A 13,822-nucleotide genomic window follows, 5' to 3' on the forward strand; every position below is an offset into this window, starting at 1 on the left:
GAAAAAGCAGAAAAAAAAAAAGAGCAGGCACAGTATTTGAAAATACTACATTCGGTGTTTTCTTTAAAAAAAAAAAAAAAAAGGTTGGCTTAGTGCTTCATTCTTACGGAGAAGGAACCACTGCTGTTTGCTCTTTGTGGATGCTACTAATTTCCCAACTATTTTTTTGTAGCTTGGAACATTGGCTCTTCTTAAAAAAAAACAAAAGAAGGGCAAGTGTACAAAGTCCTATTCCTGTCTTCAAAGTCTAAAACTCTGGTGCCTAGAGAAAAGACAAACTTAACCACATGATCAAAATGTCATGTCTGTATAGCTCTGCTTACATACTTCACCCTTGAAATTACAGGCTATTCCTGTAATTTGCATAGATAATTTCCCCCAGATCTCCTAAACTCCTGAGTTTAGTGAGAGATTCATCATTCTACCCTGTGGAAAGATTTGTGGGGTGAAGCACGTTTTCTGAGTCAAGAATGAGCCACGGACTTGTGCTCTGAGTTGGGCACTGACAATGGGATCCTTGGGGGGGTGGCGAGGGGTTATGATTACATAGACTTGTTGCTCCTCTGTGGGTCCTTGGGAGATTTGGATAAATGTTTTAAAATAGCTGTTTTGGAGTGAGCCTTATTGTACCTTAAGTGCCATCAGAAAAATCCTTTCAGAAGCCTCCCGTTAGAGATGGTGTTGGAAGAGGACAAGTGAACTCCCCAGCTATGGAGGAAGGGACAAGGAAGAAAGAACTGCTGGAGGCCCGGGAGGAGCAGCCACCACTGCTGGAGCTGTTGGACTCCTCCAGGTGGGGGCAGCGCCACTGAGAGGCGTTATTACCAGGGTTCACCCCCAGAGCTGCAGCCCCAACATCAGAATAAAGAGGTCTACCTGCTTAGAGATTTCTGGTATCACCTTTTCGGTGAGTTACCCTCGAAATGCTGGGACAGGTGTGGGAGGGTCAAATTTCAAAAGTAAAATGAAGGTACTGTCATGGCCAACTTATTTTTCTGCCTAATAATGCAAAACACAAGCAAAAATTCTAGGACTAGTTAACATGATGTTAGAATGAAATTTTCCTTGAAGACAACAGACGCCACATAACAAAGGGAGATGCCATATACCTTGCACTGTATGTGCAAGGTTTGCAAAAAAGGTGTGAAAATCAGTTCTATTATCTTTACCCTTCAATCAGATCAAGAGCATATAAAGGTTGGGAGCTTGTGTTTAAAGATTTCTTTAAAAGACAGAAGATACCAAGTGTGGGTGAGGATGTGGAACAACCAGATCTCTCATATACTCCTGGAGGCAGTGGTAGTTGGTACAACCACTGTTGAGACACTGGAAGAATCCACTGAAGTGGAACGTACATGTATAGCCTGAACTGCGTCCCCCTAAAATTTATATGTTGAAGTTATAGCCCTCAGTACCTCAGAATTTCCCCATATTTGGAGACAGGATCTTAAAGAGGTAATTAAGATAAAATGAAGTCATTAGGGTGACTGGTGTCCTTAGAAGAGGAAATTTGGACACAGAGACACACAGAAGGAAGACCATGTGAGGACACAGGGAGAAGATGGCCTCTATAAGACAAGGAGAGAGGCCTCAGAAGAAACCAACTCTACTGACACCTTGATCTCAGACTTCTAACTTCCAGAACTGAGAGAAAATAAATGTCTGCTGTTTAAGCCAGCCAGTCTGTGGTACTTTGCTATGGCGGCCCTAGCAAACTAATACAATATACCTGCCCTATGGCTCAACAAATCCCTCCTAGTATATACTAATGCGTAGTTATGTTTACCCAAAGACATGTCTAGTAACATTCAGAGCAGCACTTTCTACAGAGTAGCCCCAAACTGGAAACTACCCGAATGCCCGTCAACTACAGAATCCATAAATAAATTGTGATATGTTTACATGTTGAATAATTTAGAGCCATTAGAATAAACAACATGGATGAACAAAAAGCTGCAGACTTGGGACCAGGCCCATGGCCTAGTGATTAAGTTCAGTACACTCTACTTTGGCAGCCCAGGTTCGGTTCCCAGGCGCAAACATACACCACTCGACAGCAGCCATGCTGTGGTCGTGACCCACATACCGGCACAGATGTTAGCTCAGGGTGAATTTTCCTCAGCAACAAAACCCCCAAAAAACCCAAAACTGCAGATGACACACAGACAAATCTCCCAAGTATCATGTTGAAGGAAAGAAGTCAGACACAAAGAGTATGTAGTGTATGGTTCCATTTACATAATGAACAAGAACAGATGATGCTATTCTTCACTATTAGAATTTAGAATAGTGTTTACCCTTTGCACAGGCAGGGAGAGGGTAGTGCCTGGAAGGGAGCAACAAGGAGGGCTTCCGGGATACTAGCTATGTTCTATTTCTTGATCTGGGTGCTAGTTTCATAGGTGTGTTCAATCTGTGAAAATCCAGTGAGCTGTACAGTTAATATACATATACTGTTTTTGTATTATACTTCAATGAAAAAGTTTTAGAAGGAGGTTTTCTATAAAGAAAGCTGGGCACGAGTCCCTGACATCCTAATTTGCCTCTATTTGCTTGAGGAGGAGAGAAGGGAGGCATGGAGGGGCTACTCCCTCATCCCAAGTTCAGTGGGGAGACTTCGAGGGAACTCTCAAACAACCTGACATGTGCCTCCGGGAGCTTGGGGCACAAAGTGAGACATCGAAAGAGCCAGAACCAGCGGCTGGCTAACTGCTCCGGTGGCAGGCAAACAAAAGATTCTAATGCTAGGGACAGTCAGCCCTCATTTGTCAGGGCAAGGACTACACAATCACTTCCTGGGATCAGATCTGGGCCATCCCACACAAGAGAGCTGGTTGGGGAGGAGCTAAGGCCTCCCTAAGAAGGCCACTTAAAAGGGGAAAATGCAACTCAAGCCAAGAAGCTGATGCATTGCTAGAACACTGTGGGCTAAAGAAAAATAAAGTTGTAGAAGGACACAGATGCTGTTGCTCTCCTCACAGGAACCACAGGTGAGCCATCTCCAGAATGGGGGTGGTGAGGTGGTTGTGGTGTCTGGAAGAACACCTCTAAGGGTAAACACTTGTCAGCCCTCAAGGTGAGGCTGGCTTATGACAGTATTTGTCAAGTAAGAAATTTCCTGACCCGCCTGCCTCCCTCACCCTGCTCTAATCAGGAAAAGGTTAGAAACTGCTAGTTAGCAAGGAAAAAAGTTCTACCTGACACTGAGCAGAGGAATGTGGCCTGTTTTTCAACATGTTCCACACTGAGAAAGAGAAGAAAACCATTAAACTTTGAATTTTAAGTCATAAATTAGCCATGAGACTCCTGGCAAAAGTTTTGGCCTGGGGAAGGATAGTTAAAATCATAGAGCAATTCTCAAGGGTTTATAAATTATTATTATACTCATAAAACTTATACCTAAAAGGTTGACACCTCTCCCAGTAATACATGTCATTCTTGGGACAGATCAACCCCACTTCCTCAATAATGCAGACCCATAGGAACTGTTTATTTAGTAGATGTAGGGGTGAGGGAGGGGGAGCAACTGAGGGCAGCCCTGAAGTTTTCAGCTTGGGTGATAAGAAGAGAGTGATGTCAGTAATCAACACGTGGATGCAGGACAAAAGAGCAGGGTTGGTGGCTGAGGCAATCGATGAGCTCAACTTCAATGCGCTGAGTTTGGGATGCCTCTGGGCCTTAAAGGTGAAAATTTTCTTTGCACAGCTAGGAATTTAGGAATGAAGCTTAGAAGAACTAGCTGGGATTACTGAGGAGCCTGTAAAGACACTGCAAAGTAGGTACAGGAAAAAAAAGGGTGATTTTCCTGAAGCTGAAGCAAGAGAGAGTCACTTGAAGAAAAATGGGATCAAGAGCGGCAAAATTCGACAGATGTCAGGGAAAAGAGATGCTCAAAAGAATTCATTTAACTTGGGAGGATTGAGTGATCTTAGAGCAACCATCTTGTGAAAACAAGTTGGGGGTGAAAGCCAGGAAACAGTGGACTGTGGAACAAAGGAGATGTGAGGAAGTACAGACAATCCATATGGACTATTCTAGAAATCTGGTGATGTAGGGAAGAAAGGCGGAAGTTTAAACATAGAAAAGGTTAAGGAAAGGGATCTTTACTTTTTTGGTGCTGTGGACTCCTTTGGCAGTTTGGTGAAGGAAGCCCATGAACTCCTTCTCAAGAATGTTTTTAAATGCATAAAGAAAAATATATAAGATTACAAAACAAAAAAGTTATACTGATAAACCCTTAAGAGTTTCAAAAATGTGTGACAGAACAATACATGTGTTTCTTTATCAATGCGTTAAATAATAGGATTTATTGGCAGGAATAATAACTACCATAATTTGAAAGTAGTGATGAGTGCAAATGATATTTCAAGATATCTTCAACAACTGTTATGTGATTAAAAATGACCCGTGATGCTAGTGACAAAGTCACATGAAGTGCTTAGAAAAAGTACTGAGGTTTTGTACCTACATTCATAATAGAAAGAAATGTTAAATTTCAGGAAAAAGTTGATTAAAATATATTCTAATATAATGTATATCCTACAGGAAATATCTATATATATATATATATATACATGCATATATGTACATACATATCTCTCTATATATCTCTCTGTATCTCTATCTCCAAATTCATCTGCCCCACTGAATTCTATCCATGGTTCCCTTGGAGAAGGAAGAGGTCCAGAGATCACAGGTTAAGAACCTTTTGCTAAGGGAAGAAGATCTTTCTTTTTAGAGGAGAGAAAAATTGCTTATGGACCAAGGGGGAGGATTTGAGTCTTGTTCTGGTTGTATGACTGTATAACCCAGTGTTGTAGGGGTAAACTCTGGAGCTAGACTCCTTGAGTTTAAATCCTGGCCCTCCTGTTTATCAGCTACGTGACGTTACACAAGTTACTTAACCATCTAATCTTTATGCCTCAGTGCCTTAACTCTAAAATGGGGATGATAATAGTAACCCACCTCATAGGTTTTTGCAAGGGTTATCTTCTTGACCACTTTCTACTCACTCAATATCCCATGGGACACCTTCAGTTCTCTGAATGTGCCACATTCTTCCTCACTTAGAACCAGTGCTCACACTGTGCTTTTTGGTCTGGAAGTCTCTCCCCACTATTCTTAGCATAACTGACTCCTTCGTATCCTTTGGGACTCAGCTTAACTATTACTTCCTCAGAAATGCTTTCCTAGAAGCCATCTCTGAAATGGGTCTGCCACCATTATTCTCTCTCTTAGCATCCTTTGTCACAGTTTGTCATTGTTTTGTTAGTTGTTATTGTTTATGATGAGCTCCATGATGGCTGCAGTTGTGTCCATCTTGATCCTTTCTGTAGCCCTATGCCTACCACATAACAAGCTCTCCATAAATATTCATTAAATGAGCCATTGGTAGGGAACAACGGAAGATACAAGGGAGATCCCTGGCTATATTCATGCCTGTGGACCGTGTGTCTACATCAACTTTCGACATGGGTATGGATTTTATTAGTCAGTTCTCAGTCTTGTCATGGAGCTTGTGGAAAGCCAAACACACTGCTCACATTAAAATGTTGACAAGGTAGCATTTGGCCTTTCCTCAAGCACTAGGAGCACCCCCTTTCTGGTCCGGACTGAACCAAGTAAACCAATACAAGAATTCATATTCTAGGCTGTGCTATGAGAGTTCATGTTCATGTTCGTAGCCAGCGCTAGATATCCATGGGTAATGCTTCCACCAAGCCAGGACTTTGCTATCATTCCGTTTCCAGGCAACTCAAAGTAATGGAGGAGATAATGATCTAGCATTCAGGAGCCTGACTTCTTGTTCTGATTGTTCATGTTCAACTGGCTGATCTTAAGCAGGTCAGCCTCTTTGAGCCTTAGTTTTTTCATCTTACAAATGGTAATTTAAATATATCTGCTGTGGCAGAGAGTGCTGGCTATCTACCAAAATTCATTCTTCCCTTCACCCTGAGTACAAGACTAGACTACAATTCCAAACTTCCCTTGAGGCTGATGTAGTTATGTGATTAAGTTTTTCCAACAGAATTTAAGCACAAGTGATGTTTGTAACCTCTGTTTACTGGCTCAAGGCCCTTTACGTTCAGGTTAGAATGGCAAGGACTGGAGCAGTCTCAAAATCGGTATATTAAAGATGGCAGAGCTGCTGCCAGCCTGAGCCCCTAAATGACTATGTGGAACAGTCATCCACTGACTTGCAACCTCCAGCGAGAACTGTTAAATAACAGAGAACTAAACCACTAACTTTTTGGAACCTATTTGTTACAGCAGCTAACGTTTCTCTGACTAATACAATATCCTATCTACTTTACAGAATTATGAGAGAGAGCATTTGTAATGTATGGGAAGGAGCTTTGGGAGCTACCAAGTGCTACAAAAATTTATCACCATTATTATTTTTTTCCAGCCTTTTTGAGATATAATTGACATATAACATTGTGTAAGTTTAAGGTGTACAATGTGATGATTTGACACACGTATATTGTGAATCATTTTACTAATAAAGAGAAAACAAGTACATATCACAGTGCCTGACACACAGTGGATATTTATTTGTTGAATGAATAAATGAATATCTTGCTGATAAAAAGCTTGAGGTTAAAAAAAAATCGGCAAGATATCTGTTTGCTCAGAGAACCCTTAACTGATTCACTTGAGCTCGTACAAGTAAAGCAAAAACCTCCTGGATATCTGCTCCCTTCAAGAAGATTTTTGCTTTAACATTTTTTCCATCAAAAATAAATTAAAAAATATTAAAGAACATTTTGAAAACAGAAAAACATACCTTTAATCTCATCACCCAAATAAAGCTCTTTCATTTTTATGCATTACCTTCAAACTTATATCTACACACGTCTATTTTTTATAGTTGTAAATCTGTTTCTTCTTATTTTTAAAATAAATTTTAATTTGTACTCAATAAGAAAGCACAGGCTTGGTAATTCTCCAGAAGTGATTCCAACAAAGAACCACCTAATACTTCTAACAGTTCCAATCTAATTTTGCCAAGGGGTTCCATTCTTATTAAAAAGCAGACCAGGGAGAAGACGTGATTTTCCTAAGAAAGTACACAGGGGTGTTAATTCTCACTACAATTAGGGTGACCAACATTACAAATGTCACAATCTTTCCACTCTCTATTTAAGAGCTATCTTGTGGGTCTTACAAAAATTACGTAGAGAGTAAATGAGTGCATATGGATCTTATTCAAGGATATAAATTAAATGATTAATTCAACAAATATTTATTGAGCGCCCACTATGTGTCAAGCAGAATGTGGACCATAATAAATAAGACACAATCTCTCACCTAGAAAAGGTTAAAGTAGGGATGAAAGACAAGATGACATATTTCAGTTAGCTGAGAAGAGGGGCGAGGCCAGGGGTGGTACTTCTAGGAAACGAGTCCTGTTGTTTGGCTGGAAGGTAGGGAGGTAAAGAGGTAGAAAGAGATCCAGGCTCTATAGGCATGTGGACCAGGATGAATGGAAGCAAGAAGAGCATGACAGTCATGGGACTGCAAGTTATTCTACTGGACTGGACAGTAACAGAGCACACTGGGGGTGATGGATGAGAAAAGAGAAGTATGCAGAGGTCAGATCATGAAGAGTGGATAAGCTTCAGCAGAGCAGTGATGGTGTTTGCTAGGCAGTGCCTAGGACAGCACCTGGCACACGGGCACTCAATCTGTATTTGTAGGATGAATTCACCCACACCATGCTACACAGTTGACCCATTACTGGTCATAGTGATTGTCTTCTGGGGCAAAGGAAGAGTACACACAGCTGGGAAGGGACAGCTACTTCCTTCTCTCCAGAGACTGCATCCATAATGGCACTTATTGTCACCCTGGTTATACCGCATGACCACTGCTTGCATCTCAATACAGGGGCACTGCTTTATTCTTGTTGTCCTGAACGGCCTACAGCTAAACATTAGGGGTCAGGCACACTGAACCCTAATCTGAGAAATGCCCCCTTACCTCAATTTCATTATATAATGGCATCAAGAATGCCACAAATGTAGTTTCTCAGGACACGCTTGCAAATAAAATGTACCAATGCCATTTCCAACTCCCAATTCTAGAAGCAGAGAATCGGGGTGGGTGGGGAGAGATGTGAGGGAGTCGCAGAAGAAACAAGCAGAGGGGTTGAGATGAAAGGCTGCGAAGACTTCTAACTGTGCCTTTATCCTTGATTCTAGTCTTCTCTCTTTTGAAACTACTTTTAGTTGAAATTGAGCATCAATGATGTAAAAGTACCAGAGGTCTTCTCTCTAGAGAGAGGAGTGGATGAATAAACCAGATCTAGCAATACTGAATAATTTGGAGGCAAAACCAGATTTGACTCACAATGGTCCAGCAGGGTGGCTTACTTTGGAAACATATTGCCACGGTTCTGCTGGGCACACCACAAATGCACGGTGCTGGCTGACTCCACGGGGGGAGTGCGTGGATTCAGCTGCTGAAGACTGACGTGAAATTAAAGAGAGAATGAAATGCGTGATCTTATTTAATCACACCTGGTGCTTCAAGTTCTCAATAACAGCACCCTGCTCCACTGTGTCAAATTGGAGAGAGACCTAAATGAATTATAGCTGGAGGATGGATTTACTCTCTAATGCCTGCCAATCCATTGCAGGGATCTAAGATGCAAATGACAACTGAGTTTTCCTCATAAAGAATTTGGCAGAAATTATCCCTGGACCTGGATCAGCATAAAATTACCATAAACTGAGGGGTAAGTAGTGAAATATCACCTCCTAAAAGAGGCCCAAAACTCAGGGTCCCAGATTAGGGGGTGGCTTGAGAAAGATTATGAATTTTAATACCCAAAGTATATTTCAGGTCATACTCTACTTCTGTTCTGATGACTGAGTGCATGATTTATGCTGCTTTAGATTTCCAGGAGAATGACAGGTACCAAGCAGAGGGAAAAAGAACTATTTCAGCCTATTTAGGAATGTATCAAATATTAGGGAGGAGTTTAAATATCTATAAATCTGTACTGGAATTTATATTTAGTAGAGATCACGCCCCCTCCCTCTGCTCCCCTTGCTAAGGAGTTGCTACTTTGTGGCATCTGGGGGTTTACATTGAGCATCAAACACAATGTAATTCTGCAGAACCTGTGCATGTTTCCCCCAATAATCAGATACTTTATGGCAATGAAGTCCTAAAGGAGAGCAAGGTGCTTCATCCAATGTAAAAATGGTTACTGTGGTTAAATGTTCCATTCCTCTGGGGTGGGAGGGATGCCTTGTACATGATTCCATTTAGCAGCAGAAAATCAAAGCTTAGGTATAATTACCTTAACATAGCCAGCTTTACATCACGTTTACAATGAAGTAAATCAAAGATGAAAACAACTAGACAATAGCTATTTGCTCCCTTCCATAAAGGAACCGTGCAGTGGCCTGCAAACATACACATGAGCGATCCCCAAAGATGACTGCTAGTTCAGAGAGGATTTGTTTCAAGAGATTGACTCGGTGAAAGGAATCATGTAAGGAATACTTGAACGGACTGCCCAGAATTCTGATATAACCAACTCTCAGAAGCATGGGATTTCTACATATTTTTTTAAACAACTTCCTAAAAACAATCCTTACTCCCAATGATCCAGGTAACCAAAAGTTCTCCTGGTTTCTTTCTTGCTTTTGAAAATGCAGAGCGTGCTAGCCATCTCAGCAGCACTTGTACCCCAGTGGACTGTGACCCTCTGATCTCCTAAGACTGGAGGGCTCCTGAGGGCAGAAAACCTGGCTTGTTCGTCTTCATCATCCATTTCCAAGTATTTGACATAGTACTTCCATGCCATTGGTACTCAACAAATAGGTACCATTCATCACCCCAGGTGGCATTACTCTGGAGAGTAATCAGTCATTTCCTAGCGTATGAAACAACAATGGATAAATGTCAGAGGAAGTAGGGGGAGGAAAATGGCAGGCAATCAAGTGAAGTGGCATTGAAATTAATTTTCTGACACTAAAAAAAGATCTACTAAATGGGCCCTTTATAGTCACTGAATGAGAATCTATAAAAATAAAATATTGATTTAAAATAAAGGCCCATCCATTTTGCCATGTGGTATATTTCTTTGTCCCTAGAAGAACTTAAGCAGACTTTAGGGTTCACGGCCCCAACCTTTTGCTGGCAGGAGGGCAGGCAAGTCTGACTTGCAAGGGTGGACTGAGGCAAGATCCATGGAGGTTGCATTGGGATTCTGACATCTCTTATCCAGAAGACAAACTGTTCAACTTGACAAGTTGTGAATGCCAGGGATGTCTTTTCTTTTTCTTTAAAGTTTATTTATTTATTTAATTATTTTTTGAGGAAGATTAGCCCTGAGCTAACATCCGCCACCAATCCTCCTCTTTTTTTTGCTGAGGAAGACTGGCTCTGAGCTAACATTCATGCCCATCTTCCTGTACTTTATATTCGGGATGCCTATCACAGCATGGCTTGACAGGCAGTGTGTAGGTCTGCACCTGGGATCCGAACTAGCGAATCCCGGGCCACTAAAGCAGAACATGCAAATTTAACTGTTGTCCCACTGGGCTGGCCCCAGGGATGTCTTTTAAGGTTTGCCAGATCAACTTTCAGTTTTCAAAATGTAGACTAAGAGTGACATATTTTCATCTATTTAGAGTGTTACAGGGGCTGGCCCTGTGGCCCAGTGGTTAAGTTCGCGCACTCTGCTTCAGTGGCCCAGGGTTTCACCGGTTTGGATCCTGGGCACAGACATGGCACCGCTCATCAAGCCACGCTGAGGTGGCATCCCACATGCCACAATTAGAAGGACCCACAAGTGAAAATACACAACTATGTACCAGGGGGCTTTGGGGAGAAAAAGGAAAAATAAAATCTTAAAAAAAAAAAAGAGTCTTACAGATATTATATAAGTGAATCTATAACAATGTAACAGGTAATTAGTATATATTAATTATTCCCAATTATATTTTGGCTCAGAAATAAGCCAGTCTGCTCTCTTCACCATTTTTTTAGTAGACAAAGCAATGGATATGAACATGCCTCCCTCTTGTTGAAACCCTGCAGAGACTGGCCCTTACTTTTAGGATAAAACCCAAATCCTGGTCTTCATGGCTTACACACCTTGGCAGGATGTGTTGCTCTTCATCTTTGGCCACCATCCACCTGCTTCGCTATGCCCTTATGCTAATTTCTTTAGTTTACCAAGTCCTTCCAGCCTTTGGGCTCTTCCTACAGGCTGCTCCTCTCCTGTATTGCTGTTCTCCCTGCTTCTTTGCCTGATTAACTTGCTTATTAACTCAGGTTCAGATTTTTGGTCCCTTCCTTAAGAAATCCTTTCCCTGACCCTGTAGTCTGGGTTCCCCCTTAGATACTATCACATAGTAACTTCTTCACAACTGTCATTTAATAGTTATCTGTGCAATTCCTTCTTTAATGCCTATGTCCCATTCTATATTTTAAGTGTCACGACAGCAGGGAAAAGATATGTGTGTCACTGCTGTGTCCTCAGCACCCGTACTGAGCATATAACAGGTGTTCTATCAATATTTGTTGAATGATTGAAAGTACCTTTCAACTTGAGTTGACCATGGACTTGAAGCATCAGGCATTGTGATGTAGTGGAGAGTGGGCACACTTTGGACTCTGTCTGAAGTGAGCTTCTGTCTTTGGCAGCAAGAGGGACAAGTCACTTCAGCTCGTCGAGCCTCGCTGTCTTCATCTGTAAGCATAATAGCACTAACTCCACCTCTGAAGAAAACGTATGGACAAGGTGCTGCCTGAGAACGATGCTCTGCATTGTTCACGGTCATACTACTAGTAATACTGCCTTGTGAATAACTCTAGCCATTCTTGCTCTGTTTCTGGGGGAAAGTCTCATGTGAAAGCAAGCTTCCCACCTTCCTGCTTTCAGAAATCCAAAGAGAAGCAGGAATAGGGAAAAGCCTCTCCTCATGGCTGAACCAGGTTGCCTAACAAAGCCATTTAACGAGACATCTATAAACCTGCATTTGATACCATGGAGACGGCCTCAAAGTGAGGAAAGACATACAAGTGCTCATCCTGAGAGTGGAACACAGTTGTTCGGGGTCTTTCAACTGACTGTTTGACTCTTTTGTTCAACTTTGTTTCTAATATTTGTCCATACTTATGCATATGAATATTAGGGTTTGCATTGCATTGTACAATACACCACAATTTATTAACCACAACTGCAAATGGATATTGGGCTTATCCAATATTCCAGTTTTTGGCTGTTACTTGCCTTTCTTACAGACTTACTCTGACATCTAGGGGAGAGGTTGTTACCATGAGGGTTGAGATCTGAAGGCAAACTCAGTCTACAGGAAGCAGAGGGACTCACTAATATGCGACAATGTGGAGTATGCCTTGTGGCGAAGAAATACGCATGGCCCAACCACAGAGACCTCCTGTGAAGGTGGGGAGTTTTCTCTAACATGATTGTCACCAATGTGGTCATTCCTAAAGAAACATGACAAACATTTTGGAACTAGACAGGATACTGCTCCAACTCACGTAAGTTCTATTCAACTTACTTCACACTAGGTTCATGGAACAGTGGGCAGGGTGAAGCGTACCCAAGATATGGAGAGATGGTCTTGATACAAGAATTCTCAGACATGTGAAAAATGCTGAGTACGGCAAAGTTCCACTGCTGGGTCTACCCATGAAACTGGCTCTTTAGGCTGCTGAATGACGCAACTTATTATGTAAATGCATATCACATAGTCCTCAAATTAAGAGTGCCTGGGAATGCAGAGAAGTCACCATTGAAGAGTGAGTTATCAAAGAGGCCCCAAAGAAGGAATAAAAACAGTTCCTCACACAAATTATAAATATAAACACAAGGAAATAAACATAACATTTAAAAGAGAAAAGAATAGTATACTTTGGAAAAGATTTGCTGCAAGAGAAAGACAAAAGTTTAAGAGAGTAACTACTTTATATTCTCAAGGCAATTACTCAAAACACAAACTTGCTAAAAGATAGGTAATGAGGCAACAAACAGAGATAAAAAGGGGTTTTATGAAAAGAATACAAGAAAGCAAATAATTCCATTGCAGAATTTGAAACTGCATGAAAAGCAGTAAAGGGGAGAATCAGCCCTGAATTATATGGAATTAGTGAAATATGACAGTGGTTCCCAAACCTAGACAATCACCAGAAATATGGGGGAGATATTTAAAATATACATTCCTAAGGGAAAATATAGGAGATTTTGATTCAGTGGGTCTTGGGTGAGGCTAAGATGTCTGTATTTACAAAAATTCTTTGAAGTGATTCTAAAATTTAATCTGGTTTAGAAACTATTAAGATGAGTGCAAATTTGAGATAACCAAGCAGAGTTCAGAGGGATAAAATAGGCAAGTGAAAATGATTAAAGAGGAAAAGACGGATTAGAATCACAGACATAGCATATGTAGCATATGCATAACCAGAGTGAGGAAGCAATCAGTCCCAATACAACAGAACCCATTTCAAAAACGTATATGGAGGGGCCGGCCTGGTGGCACAGTAGTTAAGTTCGCGCACTCTGCTTCAGTGGCCTGGAATTTGTGGGTTTGTATCTTGGGTGCAGACCCACATGCTGCTAATCAAGCCATTATATAGAAGCATTCCACATAGAAGAACTAGAGGGACCTACAAGTAGGATATACAACTATGCACTGGGGCTTTGGGGAGGAAAAAAAAAAAAAGATGTCGCCAGATGTTAGCTCAGGGCCAATCTTCCTGACCAAAAAGCATTAAAAAAAACCTCTGTATATTGAAGAAAAATTCCCCTGAAACGAAAAAAAAATCTCTATTTTAA

At 41.2% G+C, this 13,822-nt stretch overlaps 1 protein-coding gene across 3 annotated transcripts in view; it reads right to left on the reverse strand.

Annotated features, from left to right (window-relative positions):
• SAMD12 (sterile alpha motif domain containing 12) overlaps window positions 1–13,822 on the reverse strand; it is a 383,753-nt gene that overhangs the window by 109,286 nt on the left and 260,645 nt on the right. Inside the window, exon 5 of one of the 3 annotated variants that reach the window (XM_023648892.2) lies at window positions 11,563–11,713. The exons of the other annotated variants lie outside the window; for them this stretch is intronic. Within the exon in view, the coding sequence (XP_023504660.1) occupies window positions 11,563–11,713 (151 nt within the window). The remainder of the gene's footprint in view (window positions 1–11,562; window positions 11,714–13,822) is intronic. 3 annotated transcript variants of the gene reach the window in all.

The sequence above is a fragment of the Equus caballus genome, chromosome 9, assembly GCF_041296265.1.
Source record: "Equus caballus isolate H_3958 breed thoroughbred chromosome 9, TB-T2T, whole genome shotgun sequence".
NCBI lineage: Eukaryota > Metazoa > Chordata > Mammalia > Perissodactyla > Equidae > Equus > Equus caballus.